The 16,487-nt window shown below is 34.4% G+C and overlaps 1 protein-coding gene across 1 annotated transcript in view; it reads left to right on the forward strand.

Moving 5' to 3' along the window:
- The first annotated feature begins 1,478 nt into the window (after window positions 1-1,478).
- The window catches only part of LOC145258245 (cysteine sulfinic acid decarboxylase-like), a 117,205-nt gene continuing 102,196 nt past the window's right edge, over window positions 1,479-16,487 (forward strand). The window contains exons 1-2 of the mRNA XM_080116219.1: window positions 1,479-1,632; window positions 8,087-8,133. Coding sequence (XP_079972345.1) covers window positions 1,500-1,632; window positions 8,087-8,133 — 180 coding nt within the window. The 5' untranslated portion in view covers window positions 1,479-1,499. The remainder of the gene's footprint in view (window positions 1,633-8,086; window positions 8,134-16,487) is intronic.

Raw genomic sequence — 16,487 nt, forward strand, 5'->3', positions numbered from 1 at the left:
TGATAAATGGAGTTTCCAGATAAAAAAAACAATGGTTTCAACTGTTTTTTTGTTTTTTAACAATTCTAATAAGTAACAATGATAGCTTCCAAATTATGCCGTCGGAATTACCTGAACATCACTGAATTATTAAAAAAAAAAAAAAAAAAAAAAAAAAAAAAAAAAAAACTTTAATCGTGTTAGCAGGTGAAAAATTGCCTCCATCTTGTTTTAATTAAAACAAAAATTACCTCCCTTTTGAACTCTCCTATGTCTTACGATCGTTTTCATCAAAATCTATATTTTATTTTATTTAATAAATAATTTCCTACCTTATCGAATTTCGTAATTTTGTTTATATAATTATCTTAAAAATACGAGGAATACGTAGATACAATTGTTTTCATGTAAAATCCAGTATTACGATTTCTGAAATTTCATCCTAATAGTGTAGAAGCCCGGTAAACCTAGATAATATGTTTTCAACAATACAATTTTTAATAAGCAACCGCCATTCACACCTGTCCGGGCGGTTAACAAAAGACAAAAAAATTATATTTTCTTATATATTCCATGGGAATTCAACCGACCATAATTTATTTAATTTATTAAAACAATAAAATTGACTTAAGATAAGCGTTTTGCATTCAATTCATGACTGAATAAGGTTAAAATTGCGCTAATTTTTGTTTTACCTGCTAATCCTCCGGTCTATCATGCTACACTTGGGTGACCATGTTGCAATAACAAGGAAAGGGAATTAATTAAGTCTAAACGTATTCAGAGTCCGACGTTCTTTCTATTTCTTTTCTAAGTGGTTACAAAGAAAATGTCTCTCAATTGTAAAAATCACACGTGTTTATCTGAGAGCCGAAAAACATAGCAAAATGGCAAAATTCTGTTTTCCTTTATTAATGACTTACATTGCTTACTAAAGTGAATGAGAAGTCACCATTTTATTAATATTATTAACCGGAATAAGTATTATCAGATAGAACTACGCCAACTAAATAGCATGTGGGAAGAAAAAAAGAAGATACTGGTTAGTCAAAATAGCGTATCAAATATATTGCTATTTAGGTCTAACTTTGAATGTTCGACCGACTTCATTTTTTATAGTAGCTATATATTATAAGAATCGTATGACCTAAAAAAATGATGCTCATCAGTAAATGTGAATTCTATAAGTTTTTGTGAATGTTATTCGCTATCTGTCTACTATGTTATCTATGTGTGTGTGAGTGTGTGTGTGTGTGTTTTAAAGGACTTTCTTATCACCGATATCAGTAAAATAGACACAAAGATAAAAAAAAAGAAGAGAAAGATTAACGAAAAAGTAGTCACACTATATTTGTGCCTGGGATTTGTGACAGCGAGCAGAGGTCGTGCATCGAGACCCATATGACACATAAGTCTTTTACATCGTCACGGAATTTTCCTTTCAGTGTTGCTCATTTTGTGACCTTGACTCTCCACCCCCACCTGGCTCTTGTGACACATAAAAAAGGTTTCGTGGGACCATGCGTTTTTACACGATTGGATCACGTGTCTTCTCGTCTCCTATAAAAAGCTTACTCTGGGTTCGATACTGGAGCATTGCTGCTGCAAAACCTCACGCCCGCTACTCCCAGCCATACAACGGCAAACTAACTGGTAATATTTCATTTCTTTATAATTAATCATTTAAAAATAAGATGAATTTCGTTTTTGTACGTTTTAATACATTCCAGTTATTCCATAGACCTAATTGGTAATTACCTCTAATGTTTCTAGATGGAATAAATGGGTCTTTAACTCTTATTTAAACGTATTGATTCTTGCTTTCTATAACACACAACAAACATTACCTTGAATGAACAAATAACGAATTTTTCCATGCTATATTAACAGGTTGTAAAACTTTGTATGTTTTTTATGTATAATTAACTGTAAACGTCATTAAACACTGTAAGATCTTCTTAATTTGCATAATTATTTTACAAACAGCTTCTAATAAATGAATATTCTGAAATGTACAGTTGTAATTTTTGCATTGTTAGATTTTCTTATGTATAAGCAATATTTTCGTCGACAGTAAAAGTCTGATGTCGCTGTAATGTTGAAAACAGATACTACACATTGATCTTATTAAAAAAAAAGCACAGAACCATCAAAATTAATGTTCTTATGGTTAGTCGTGTTTAAATGAATAAAAAGGACTGATTTAATTTAATTTTGCATTATCTTTTAATGGTGGTGGGTAGCGTAATAGTAATTCTATTCTCATGAAATCCTTCTTCCACGAATTACCTCCTTCTTTTTTTATAAGAGGTGGGGATAATTCTCCCAGCTATTATATCCTTTTTGAATAAGGAAGTTAGTGTAGTATCTGTTTTGTTGCCATGATTCCATACCCAGGCGCATTATCTTCTCTTTTTATGGAGTGATTCTCCCACATGTTATCTCCTCTTTGAAGGGGTAGTATACAGGGTGGAAATTTGTCGCCCGAAAGAAAATAACACTACAGCTTTATTTAAAAATTTTAATTGAAAAAATCAATTCAAGTAACTTATGTCGTAGAGCTGACCTTTATTCAATGCAGCCGCTTTTAGCCCCAATCACCGCTTCGATACGGGTCTGGAACTGGGAGCATGCCTTTTCCACAAGCGCCGGCGGAAGCTCGGCGAATATTCAGCGGATGGCAGCGATCAGGCTAGCTTTGGTGTTGTGGGAGGTCATGTTGGTGATGTTCTCGACCAAACGAAGACGTCCAGCGGCTTCAAGTCGGGGAGAGAAGACAGTGAGATAAGGGTATAAAATCGTAGCACTGTTTCTGAATCCAAGCCTGGGTCTCTTTGGACTTGTGGATCGGCGCCGGGTCTTACTGCCACACTCAGAGTCTGTCAGCGGTCACTTGATTGCACCAGGGGATCACCACACTCTTCAGCACATCCAGGTACACTTTCGTGTTGACTTTCAAGCCGATTTCGAAGATGTGAGGTGGCATGATGTGGCCCTCACTTGAAACTATACAAAAGGCAATAACCGTAACCAGAAACATTGTTTTCATCAGCGGGGACACGTCCATATTATTCGTGGCAATCCAACGATGCATTTTGAGGGTATTGACAATGGTCCTGTTGTCATAACTAGGATCGGTAGAGAGCATGAGTTGTACAGTGGCGCACCTCTGATCTCGTTCGTAGAACATTGTGTCACTTTCAGACATGATAGAAGGCTTCTATCATTTTGGGGATTTGTACACAACTGGCCAACTAGTAGATAGTCTGCAAAAAAAAAAAAGAAAAGAAAACCGTTTTTCATCAAACGTAAATAGAATCATGTCGTCTTTACTCGTTCCGCCTCGTAGTATATGTTCGTTGGTCAATATACCATTCTTCTATAACTATCTTCCCTGTTTGGGGCGAGGTATAGCGTGCTATCTGTTCTGCTATGATATCATAATCACAAAAAATAACTATTTTTAGGGCAGACTTTCGTCATGATACATTCCTCTTAATCATTACCCCCTTCTCTGTGGGTCAGTGTAGTATATGTTCGTTCAACATATTATCCTGTGACTGTAAGGAGCATATATTTGCTAGTGCATATATATATATATATATATATATATATATATATATATATATATATATATATAAATTACAATAAGTTTACCAAGGTAATCAAAATGGTAAACTTAAAATATATTATAAATATTAAAGAGTTAATATTTACAAGTAAAGTAATCTCAACCAGACGTAAAAGCTCAATAAAACCGAAAAGGAAATAGAGCTTATAATATGAAATATTTTCATATATATATATATATATATATATATATATATATATATATATATATATATATATATATAAGGAAAGGGAGAGAGAGAGAGAGAGAAACCGACTACACGAATGTTAACTAATTAATAATAATGCATCTTCCTTTGAAAAACGAGCGCTAATTAATTATTAATTTTTTCTGGTTTCTTATTAAATGATTGTTTTCATTTCACTATTATGCTGAATTCTCTTTATGCATAGTTTTACAATCTGCATTAGAATTTAAGATTAAAACCTTATAGCACACGTATATATATATGTGTGTGTGTGTGTGTGTGTGTGTGTGTGTGTGTGTGTGTGTGTGTGTGTGTGTGTGTGTGTGTGTGTGTGGCCTTGTTGGTGTGTGGGAGAAAAATCTCTCGCAAACTCTTATCTGAACATTTAGTTTAGAGCATTGAAATTTCATTTATAGAGTATTTGAATCTGTCGCAGACATTGGATTTGATTTTAGTCGGTAAAAATTACTGCTAAAGAGTCAAAATTGAAAACAAAATAGTTGACTTTGGCAGGGTAATTAAAATAAAACATTACTTCTGCTGTTACTTTTGCACATGCGCAAAATTAAACATTCATAGCTTAAAGTCGCTTAATTTTTAACCTTTCATAGCCACCTGCCGGGAGCTCAGAAAGATAAATAACGACTAAGGTTACAACAATTAACTTTTTCGTTTCGATTCTAGCGGATGGTACCCAAGTCATATTTTTCATAACTTTTGAAATCATCACTATATATTGTATAATAATCAATAGAGAATAACAAATAAAAAGTCTGCATGAATTAAAATATATTTATGCGCATTTTATGACCGGGCAACACCGGATGATATACTAGTATTTATGCAGGTTTTATTTCATACAAGTAGAAACTATATATAATGTAAAGCTGAGTTATGTAGAAAAACATCCTATATTTTCTTAAAAAACACTTTTACTTACAATTGTTTCTGCCTATTTCAAGAACATATTTTCGTGATATTCAAAATACCACCGATATTCATGAAGAGGCTTCATCATATTTAACTCTCATTTTTGCCATATAAAAGTTCATATTGTTACGATATCTGTTTTCCCCTTACACACACTCTCTCTCTTTCTCACACACACACTCACACACACACACACACACTCACTCACTAACTCACTTTAGAAACATGTGTAAACGCTATTAAATCATGTAATTTATAAAATTTAATACTTTAATAGTTTTATTAGAAATTTTTTTCACTTTAAATATTAAATAGTGAGCATCATTTTTTGCTTTTAGAAATGTGTCCCTAGTCGAATCAATTTGATCTATATAATTTGCTATTATAACATTACTGATAATTCCAAAGCAATTTAGACCGTCATAAAATTTTTGGCAGTAGAAACCACTGCGATAACGATATCCACAATATATCTTATCTAATGAATATATTTAACTCTCACTGTTATAAATTGATGCTCTTGGCGATTGTTTTTTTTTAACATATTATATATATATATATATATATATATATTGTTTTTTTAAACATATTATATATATATTGTTTTTTTTTTTTAAACATATTATATATATATATATATATATATATATATATATATATATATATATATATATATAAAGAACTCCGGGTTACGGTGGCCCTAGGATACGTTATTTTCAGGTTACGATATAGAATATGATGTTTTACCGGCGCCTGGTAACGGTATTTGCTCCGCCTTAAGATGTTATTTATAATGTTATTTGATTATATTCACGTGTATTAATTATATACTGTACTGTATTTTGTTACTAATTTTTAATGCCGTATCCCGGGACTTTACTATATATATATATATATATATATATATATATATATATATATATATATATATATATATATATATATATATATATATATATATAAATGGCTAAATTCGCATTTCGGTCTAGATGATTTATTTTTTGTTGAACAGTGTGCAAGACAGAAGACAGTTTATTATGTCGTCTGCTTGATATTATATGAATGGGATTTCCTATCTGCTGCTTAACTGTTGAAGCTAGACTTATCGCTAAGAGCTTTTAGAGGTGAATATCCCGCCAATTTAGCAACCACACCACCCACAAAAAAAAGTTCATTAACCAACACCGCGGCGAAATCAACTGGCAAAGTTCGCGTTGGTTGGTTGACCACAGCTCTTGTTTAAAATGAAGTAGGTTCATTCCATAGTCGGATTTTGCCGCGGTTTGCTTGATCTGCGACACTTTTTTTGTGTAACGCAGATGCTCAAGTGGCAGAGTACTCGCCTCGCATGCGAGAGCTCGAGTTCGAATCCCGAGTACGGATGTATTCAACTGATGAACCCAAATACCACTCGAGTCTTGAACTTTAGATTTGTTGGTTGGCATGGCTCGTGTGAGCTGCGATGTTGCTTGATTGTAAGAATGTATTATCTCTCACATTCTGAATATATATATATATATATATATATATATATATATATATATATATATATAGAGAGAGAGAGAGAGAGAGAGAGAGAGAGAGAGAGAGAGAGAGAGTCATCCACATACATTACTTTTTCGTTGTATCACAGCTCATCATTTCGGCTAGACAAGCAACTACCTCAAGCCAGGTTTGAAACTCAACGTCGACAGTCGGCGTTCCTAACGCTATTGGACTGTTGCTAAGATGGGTATGTGAATTGTCCAAATGCCTAAGCTTCATTTGTTCACACAAAGAGTATCGCTTAATATGCTAGTGGCAGTTTGTTTATCACTTCCCAATAAGCTCAACCCAAGATAATGAGCATTTAGTCATCCACATACAGTACTGTCTCGCTGTATCGTAGTATACAAATGCGGTTAGACTAGACTACCTCAAGTTAGGTTTGAGACTCGACTGCCTAGTCAACAGACTAGCAGAAGTACCAGTCGTTCACTGGGTTAAAAAAGAATCTTCAAAAAATTAACTGTGCTTCATGAAAGGTTATGAGAAGAAAAGGGTGTGGGTGTAAAGAAATAGCTTTAAACTCTCTCTCTCTCTCTCTCTCTATATATATATATATATATATATATATATATATATATATATATATATATATATATTAATGAAAACAAATGGATATAGTGTTTACCTGATATACGTAATGGTAAACTTCAAACAAATACAGATAACAGTATTTATATATAGACAAGTTAATCCCAACCGAATTCTTTTTGCTATTAGGTCCCATTTGAGTTCTCTTTTGACTATTACACTGCCCGGAAAAAACAATTTTCATTATTTCAGCTGTTTGGAAAACTTTCCAATCGGATTATATGCATCGCAATGCTAGATTTATTTTTAAATACATCCTCTCTAAAGAACTATTTTGCATTTTGGATCAACTTGAGAGGAGTTTCATTCAAGCTGAAATATTATGCGCGGTTTGTTTTTATATTGTTTTTTTACATATCCAACATTTTTTCAATTTTTTTATTTGCAATTTATAACTACAATAAATTGCGGTTTCACTTAATGCCTTAACTAGCAAATTCTAGCATGGCTACAAATATAATTTGCTGATTTCTTTATGTCCTCTGATGAGAAGAATAATAAGAATAGCATTCTTTGAAACTCCGCGGAAAAGGACTTTGTAAATTGTTTTTTGGAGTATTCAGTCGAACAATAAATTTTGATTGTAAAGTTCAACTTAATCACGGTGACAAGTCACTGAACGGTTAGCACTTTAGTTCCTGTTATTAGTAGTAGAAATATTTATTGCAGAAATAAAAATGTGTTTCGGCATTTGTTAGATGAGAATTGATATTCGCATTCTTTGGATTCTTCGAATTACTGTTCTTATAATGAGTGTTATTTTCGCAACGTTCCGGTCAATGTAACCTCTGATCTTCTTAACTTTGGAATATTTCTGCCGAACTTGGGAATCTTTCTGTCGAACTCAGATATTTAAACGGCATTTCGAACGGAACCCTCTATTTAGAATAAAGTATTTGGTAAAACTCAGTTGTAAACCGAGAGTTCAATCCTTAGTGCGGGCGACACTAAAAAATACAATTACAAATTACTTTGGAGTTTTATTCAGTTGTGCCTTATGGAACGAGAGCATGCTACCACCATGAAGTAAATAAAGGAGACATTTCAAAGTTCGACAAAATACACATGAAAAGGTTTGAATTATATATCGACCGAAACGTTGTGAAAATAGCACTCAGGATGAATAGAGTTGTCTAATAAATCTGAATAATAGAAATGTAGATATTCAATATTCCTATTTCTATTTTTAACGTTAATTGATATGTTCTTTCTTTATTTAACAGATTCGGTCTTTTGCCAAACAAACGTTAGGACATCCTTAACCTTCAAGGTAATTTTCTTTGTTTTTTTTTATCAGAGATTTTAATTCAATCTCTCTCTCTCTCTCTCTCTCTCTCTCTCTCTCTCTCTCTCTCTCTCTCTCTCTCTCTGTGTGTATATATATATATATATATATTATCCAGCATTCTCTATTTATATAAAAGCCATGTACGTTCAAGGATGGAATACTGTTGCCATATCTGGGCAGGAGCTGCTAAAAACAGCCTATCCTGCCTTGACAGAGCACAAAATAGACTTCGTGGCTTAGTAGGGGATGCCCTTTTCTCTTCCCTGCAACCTCTCTCCCACAGAAGAGACGTTGCGAGCCTATCTTTGTTTTTATCGTTATTTCCACGCCAGGTGCTCGTCTGAACTCCAATCTCTGGTCCCCCCTCGCCAATCTTTCACGAAAAACACCCGTCTAGCTGCATCCACTGTCAAAAATGTTCCCCACTCATTATCTGTGCCTAAATCAAAACGTAGATTCCATGAACAAAGTTTCTTTCTTATAACTGCACGCCTGTGGAACTCTGTTCCATCTGCCTGCTTCCCACCTGACTACAACTTGGATGTCTTCAAGTCCAACGTAAACAAATTTCTGATGAACTGCCCCCGTAAGTAGACACTTCATTAAATCTCCACACTAACGTACTGTACTTGCAATAACCCTTATCCCTGAGTGGCTTCCGGGCCTAGATAAGTGGTGACCACCGTGCATTAACCAGCATTGCCTAGTGGTAGTATGCCATCCCCCCGCGTAAAAAATTAAAGTACGGCTGTTGTTATTTTTGTTGGCCAACACACAACCTCCTTATGTTAAGAACGGCTTTCGGAATAGACACCCCCCAACCTCTTTATGTTTAGAATGGCTTTCGGAAGAGACACCCCATTTTGTGAGTGGAAGTGGAGTTGTCACAAAATTTGCCCGAACTGTAACTTTGATAATCGCTGTTAGGATTCTCACGTACAATAATACTATGAATGAACAACAAAATTTGGTGGTTGCAGTGTTGTTTGGCTCGTGCGTACTAATCTGGCGAGCAGGGTATGGTCAGGCTATGATTCAGGCTATGGTACTTTTATTGGCAAGACTGAAGTTTAGATGGCAAAATACTCTCGGACACTCTATCACTTAAAAGGAACAAAATTCCTGTAGTCACCTGTACGTTACCATGTAAACATGTAAACGGTGTTTCAGAACGTGACAGGTTTAAATAAGCAGAAAAAAGAAACAATATAAGCAGAACGTTTTCTTTAAATAATAAACAATTATTTATCTTAAAAAATACATACAGAATTTTGTTTATATTATAAACAATATAAATAGAACACTTGATAATTTGAAACAATATAAACCTTTTTAAATTTTAAGTTTTAGACAACAGAAACAGAATTTTTGGATAATTCTGAAAGAAATATTGTTCGCAGACAATTTTCAATATATATATATATATATATATCCGGTATGTCCGGTTTATTTGAAGCTCCCCGACATAGGTTCAATTAGTAGGGGTTTTGTTAGCAAGATCACTTCGGTTGTTTCCCACTGTTATTACGCGGTGCAACCCCGAGTAGTGCTGTGTACCAATACTGCCTTCCCAGCGTTTAAAAAAGATGTACTTCCCACGATACAAAATAGTTTAATAATATATGAGTTTAGATGTCGGTGCGATGCTGACTAGGTGGGTCGAACTTTTCAACGTTTAGGGGTCAGAGTGGCACAACACGTTCCTGGGTATTTACGCAAGATTTTTATATCATCCGGACCTTTAAGGAATACATCCGGGCCTTTACGGAATACATCCGGACGACCACCAATTCTCGAATCGTCAATTGGTGTACATTTGTACGAAAATAAAACTTGTGGCCAAGCATATTCTGATGAATGCTTCCGCATTTTACATAAAGCCCGGAACGATCAGCACCTCAACATCTTGGAGGCCGTCAGTGTGCTGATGCGCAAACCAGCTTTATGTAGACAAAAAGAAATTTCACATAAATTAGAGTTATTTAAAGAACTCTAAAAAAAAAAAAAAAAAAAAAAGTCTACATGTACGCTGGTTTTTCTGTTTTGTTTATACTTATTTGTAGACAACGGATTTTCTTAATATATATATATATATATATATATATATATATATATATATATATATATATATATATATATATATATATATACCTAAAAGAAATAAAATTGAGGAAAATTAGGCCAAAACCATTTATTATGTTTGTGAACTATTTTTTGTGTAAAAATATTTAATATTAGTTACAAGTGTGTAAAGTACGAACAAAGATTTTTCAATATATATACCCAAAAGAAAATATAATTGGGGAAATTAAGCAAAAACAATTTATTTTGGTTTGTGACCTATTCGCGCTGAAAAATAAAAGCAAAAAATGTAGTAATAGTCATTCTCGTGCTATTAGTTTATTCGGTTTTCTTATGGGATGATCATCTTTAGTTAACTATTACGTGTGATTATATTCATGCAAATATTCTACATGATTCATACTTGCGTAATATTTACGTAAAAAGGCTATAGTAAACACATAACTCTTTCTATTTATATTTATGTATGCGTCTATATTTTAGTTTAAAAAATTTCGCCTACCCAACTCCTCTGTCAGTTTTGGTCTACAGTCTTGAAACTTAATATATAGGATATTCGAACCGATGAAAAGTTTTATATTCGGGTTTTAGCCGAGAGAAATAAGTTCAAAAGTATGAAAATTAAAATTTCTTTGCTTCTCTATCGTTTACTATAGATAAATCGATTAAAATTACCGGAACATACAGTACAATAATTTGTACACTAAACACAATGGCTGATCATATACAAATGTGGAAAACAGTCATATCTCTAAACTAAAACAACGACAAGATGTTAAGACGAGAAGAGGAACTTTCCAAAGAGACAACTTAACTCCTTTATTCTTTTATATGGCGATAGATTCATCCAGTAAGGCCATGAACATCTCTCGGAGTGCCTACAACGTACAACAATCCTGCCAAAAGACTCACTTAATTGAATCAACCATATGAACTTGTTTGACGATTTCAAGTTGTATGCCAGTGCAGACACTGACTATGCACGCCTTATCCAATAATATTGGAATGAAGTTTGACAAAGAAAAATTTACTAAGTATTCCATTATTACAGAGTTTTGGAGAAGTTTCACATAGAGAGCATACGACTGGATGAAGACGTAACGTTACACACGTTTACACACATAGACTCACCACGTTGTAGCAGAGTAAGTCGCAAAGAACATAGGACAAGTAATAACTCGACTTTCTAACAACGACATTTATTTCTGTGTACTTTTCCGAATAAAACGTAATAATGCTCCTCTCTGAGCTCCGCACTCTCGAACATCACCCACGTCTCTAACGTGATCGTTTTCTTTAATGTGCTCTTTCTCTCTCTCTCTCTCTCTCTTCTTTTTATAGTCTTTTTCTTTTTTTTTACTGGGATGTCATTTCGCACACAGCTCGGTATTTGCATACAGCCACCATATGCGCTCTACAAAGAGACTTACATCAAAGACCTAGAAGGTACGCTATTTTACCTTTACCGGAATGTTTTCAAAGCTTTTAAACAATACATAATATATATAGTTGTCTGTTCACATTGCATTTAAATTTCTGCATGTTAGTACAATCAGGGGAACAGGAGGCAGGGAGGGAATTCCAAAGTCTAGCAGTCTGTCAATTTAATATTCCCTTGATACTTTCTCTTTCAGGTTAGGGTGAATGTCGCTGGTGTATACTATGTATATTCAACTGAATGTGAAAAATGTGGCGGAGAAAGTTAGATTCAATTTATGAGTAATTAAAACAACTTTACCGCTTGCGGAGATCAGTGCTAATCACCCCTCCCATCCACACCCAACACACAAACATTTTGTTGGAAATGGCTTGTCGCAACAAATATGTATTACTGGGTGCCGATTCTGTGGGCTTCAAAATATTCAAACCTATATAGAAATGATGGACTAGCTATAATAAAGGACTCCAACAAAGTCAAGGGAGATAACTTTAAGAAAATCATACACAAGGAAATGAAAAAATTAGGCCTAAAAGTAGACGCATTAGCTAACGTAAAAATAACAAACTTCCTGGACGTCACGTTAAATTTAGATAAAAACACATATGAACCCTACTTACAAGATAACGTCAATCCGATATACGTAAACCCTAAGTACAATTACCCATCATCAATTATAAAACAGATTCCTAACTCGATCATAAGTAGACTGAGCAATAACTCAAGCGATGAAAATGTATTTAACAGGTCAACCAATATCTATGAAACAGCCCTAAAAATTAGTGGATACAAAAATATTGATATCAAATATAAGTAACAAAACACCAATAACTAATAAAATTAAAAATAGAAGAAAAAGAAATGTAATCTGGTATAATCTGACGCCATGCAATCAAATGTTAAAAACAAAACTTGGCAAGAAATTTCTAAATTTTATCGAAAAGCACTTTTCCGCAACCAATCCCTTACACAAAATTTTCAATTAGAGATGAAACTAACGAAAACACTTGGAAATGGCTACAAAAATCTAAACAGGGAAACTGGATCCCTAAGCCACACAAGATAACGCGATCAGAAACAACCACCAACAGCAAGGATCGACAAGACACAAGAAAACAATAAATGCATACTCTGTTGACAAAGAGACGAAACAATAAATCACGTAATAAGTGAATGTAGTAAACTAGCCCAAAAAGAATATAAAAATAGACACGATCGAGTGGGGAAGGCAGTGCGCTGGCAATTATGCAGACAATTGCATCTTGAACACTCAGATAAATGGTACAAGCACAAACCGGTAGCCGTACTTGAAAAGGAAAATCCCAAGTTCCAACGGGTCATGGATATACAAACGGAAAAATCTATCCAAGCAAGAATACCACATGTCATAATAGTTAACAAAAAGGAAAAGTCTTACCAGATTGTTAATTTAATCGTTCTGCAGACCAAAGAGTGAAGATCAAGGAGACGAAGAAGCGGAGAAAATACACAGGGTTGGCCAGAGAGCTTAAAGGGATCTGGAAGATGAAGAAAGTCAAGATAACACAACTGATAGTCGGTGCACTAGGAACAATACTGAAAAACTTTGAAAAAAGAATGGAATATATTGAAATGAGAAGGATGGCTGAGAATATACAATAGATAACAATAATGAAAACTGCAGAAATATTAAGGAAAACTCTTGAATGTGGAAATTAACACACATGAACTACAGACACAAACTGGACATACAGAAACGGCTACAGATGTTAACCGCAAAAAAACATCATATGGAATCATGAAAACTGAAAAGATATAATTGTAAGATACCCCCTTTGTGTGTGTGTGTGCGTGTGTGTGTGTGTGTGTGCGTGTGTGTATGTGTATGTGTGTGTGTGTCACCATACACTGGTACCACACCAAATAAGTGAGAAGGATGGACAGACCGAGGAGAGAAAGCACTAACCAGACCTCCGCTGGTTGAGTGTGAAGAGGACTGGGACTTTGGGGAGGCTTATTGCCACCTAAATTCCAGTGAAGACCAATCGTCGCTGCCAACGAGAAGTCAATGGTAAGCGGCAGTAGCGATAACGCAAATACTTTTGCAAAGGTTATCGAAAAAAGTGGAGAGTACTAGAAATCTGGCGTGACTTGTTGCCAGTCAGACTCCAGAGAACACCACAAGTTGTTCACAAAGAGAAATCTTTGGTGATAACTTGTATGACTACTTCTAGTGAGTAAATAATAATAATAATAATAATAATAATAATAATAATAATAATAATAATAATAGAAGAAGAAGAAGAAGAAGAAGAAGAAGAAGAAGAAGAAGAAGAAGAAGAAGAAGAAGAAGAACCTATGATAAATTTTAAAATAGTTTCAGTCACTCGGCATTTGGCCTTTCCAAAATTTCTTGCTGGGGCCATTATCTTTTTTGTTTTCATTTTAAAAACTTTGCTTTATGAGGCTTAGCCAAAATAACACTATAGCTGAAACATTTATGAATATATTTTGATAGTGTAAATTCGGGAGTAAATGGATTCATTCTTACTTTTTCTTTTTTCTTTACTGGGACGTCATTTCGCACATAGCTCGGTATTTGCATACAGTCACCATATGCGCTCTCTGGTGTATAAGTGTGTAGAAATGAGTGTGAAAAAAAATACAATTCTAATTTTTATGTACACTTTTTAGTGCATAGAAACAATATTCCAGGTTTTTGTGTGAACAAGCGAGTAGTTTGTTTTTATTAAAGATTTTCAAATTATGAAAAAACTTTTTTATTAGAACTAAACAAGGGTTGATAGTGACCAAGTGGTTTACGACCCGAACTAACGACCTGGATGTTTCAAGTTCGAATCCAGTTCGATTTTGACTCAACCACCTGTGGTGGTCGAATTTTACATTAATAACAAGTAATATAGAGCTAAATTAGAGCTCTAATTATGTGAACAATCCCTGAAAAACAAAGAAAATGGTATCAGTTATCGGATTTGGGATTTATAATAATATTGTTTTGTGAAGGAAACCATTTATTTAGGGAAAATAGTATTAAAGTTTGTTTTGGCTAAACTTGGGAAACAGTATTTGATCTAAGGGTCAATTCCCAAGGACAGCCGACGTGGGAACAAATTTGATGGAAATTTACTTTGATATGCGAGTAAGTACGGAGCCAATCAGTAGAGTAGTCAATGTGTGGTAGCTGCCCTTGATTAGCTGGTTGGGATTTGAGGAAGCTTCATTCCCCACCTATCTACCGATATATAAGCTTATGCAAGAGCGGGTTTTAGTCAGATTAAAGAGAGGTGAGAAGTAAGAAAGGAGGCCAGTTGAGTATAATCAAGGCCAGCTCCCGAAACGCCACGTCTAAATGGAGTTTCTGCTGATAGTATCTCTCGCTCGCAAGCTACAAAACATTTTCGTCACATATTGTATTTGAATCGACTAACTGGCAAGATTATTGTCGCTAGATTTCCCCCATTCCAACCCCGCATCTATCGCTGCTGACTGTGATGGAAAAAAAAAGGAATAAAAACAATTACATTCACGTAATCGTGTCGACGTTATCATATATGAAAATTGAATCCGGAATTGCAGAAAAATTAAAATTACCTGTTACCCAAGTAAAAAGCGCTCTCAGACCCAGGCGAGACGACACTTGCTGAAATGTGGAAGTAATTAATTTCAAATATCTATGCTTTTATCTTTGTACAGTTGTATGTTATTAGAACTTTCTAGTTATATGTTTTTGTTAATATAATTTGTTATAAAAAAAGAAAACCAACAAGAGCTTTACTTATTGCTTCTGCGAAGAAGTTTGCATTGCTACTAGACTGGACGATCAACTTGAGTTATTTTTCGGGAACCATATATCAGGAGAGAAATGCCTATCTCGGCTCCGGAGAGAGGAATGTGGCAAGCGGATCATCAATAACAATCACAATGTGGTGTGAACCGCACATGTCTCCCTGGATTGGCGGACTTTTCTGATTGAAACAGATTAACAAGAAATCCTCATCAACCCTGTATCCGTGTAGACAATCAGACCAAACTGTCGTACTGTGAGAGTTGTTCTGAGTGACCAGAATAGCTGTTGAACTTTTGTCTTGGGGACGTTCCGTGATCGGAAAAGCCTAACATGAACGTATATACCGGCATACCTCCCCAAGTGGGGTGTATGTAGCCATGTCGGGTTATACGATCCACTTTCACTTAGGATATTGATAACTTTCTCTAAGGGTTCTCCAGAAAGATTTTGTCTACAAAAAATATTGGATAAATCAATGCCAACAATAGAATCTTCAGATTCATACGATATGATGATGAGTAGAATTTAACATAAACTTCCAACAACGATAACTCTCGAATTGGTTTAATCGAGTTATATTTCTAAGAGTTTCTATATAAATCATGCGAAAATGTCTTCCAATTCGGTCGATAAAATGTTCCTTCTTTTTGCACTTTTTTTTTATTTCTTTCATTACACATTGCCTGAAAATGATCTCTTCTTTAGTAGGTTAAATATCTTTTCCCTACGGCATTTAGTTTTATTTTAGTTATGTTCCTGTCAATAATGTTCGCATTATATTATCAACTTGGTTATGCAATATGTATTTTGACATTATTGTAGATTAACACACTCAGCTAAATTACCCCAAGACTCACCCATTTCCAAAATTGAGATTCTATTTTTAGGCGATTACATATGAATAAAAAGTATACCAGGCGTGGCGAAAGTAGAATATGGATGTGGTTGCTATTGGTGGGAGAACGCAGATATGTGGAATTGGATACGTTGGTTTCCAAGTGGAGAGTGGACGAACGGTTATAATTGAGA

Source organism: Euprymna scolopes, chromosome 33 (assembly GCF_053919585.1).
Source record: "Euprymna scolopes isolate OS-2025 chromosome 33, ASM5391958v1, whole genome shotgun sequence".
Lineage (NCBI taxonomy): Eukaryota > Metazoa > Mollusca > Cephalopoda > Sepiida > Sepiolidae > Euprymna > Euprymna scolopes.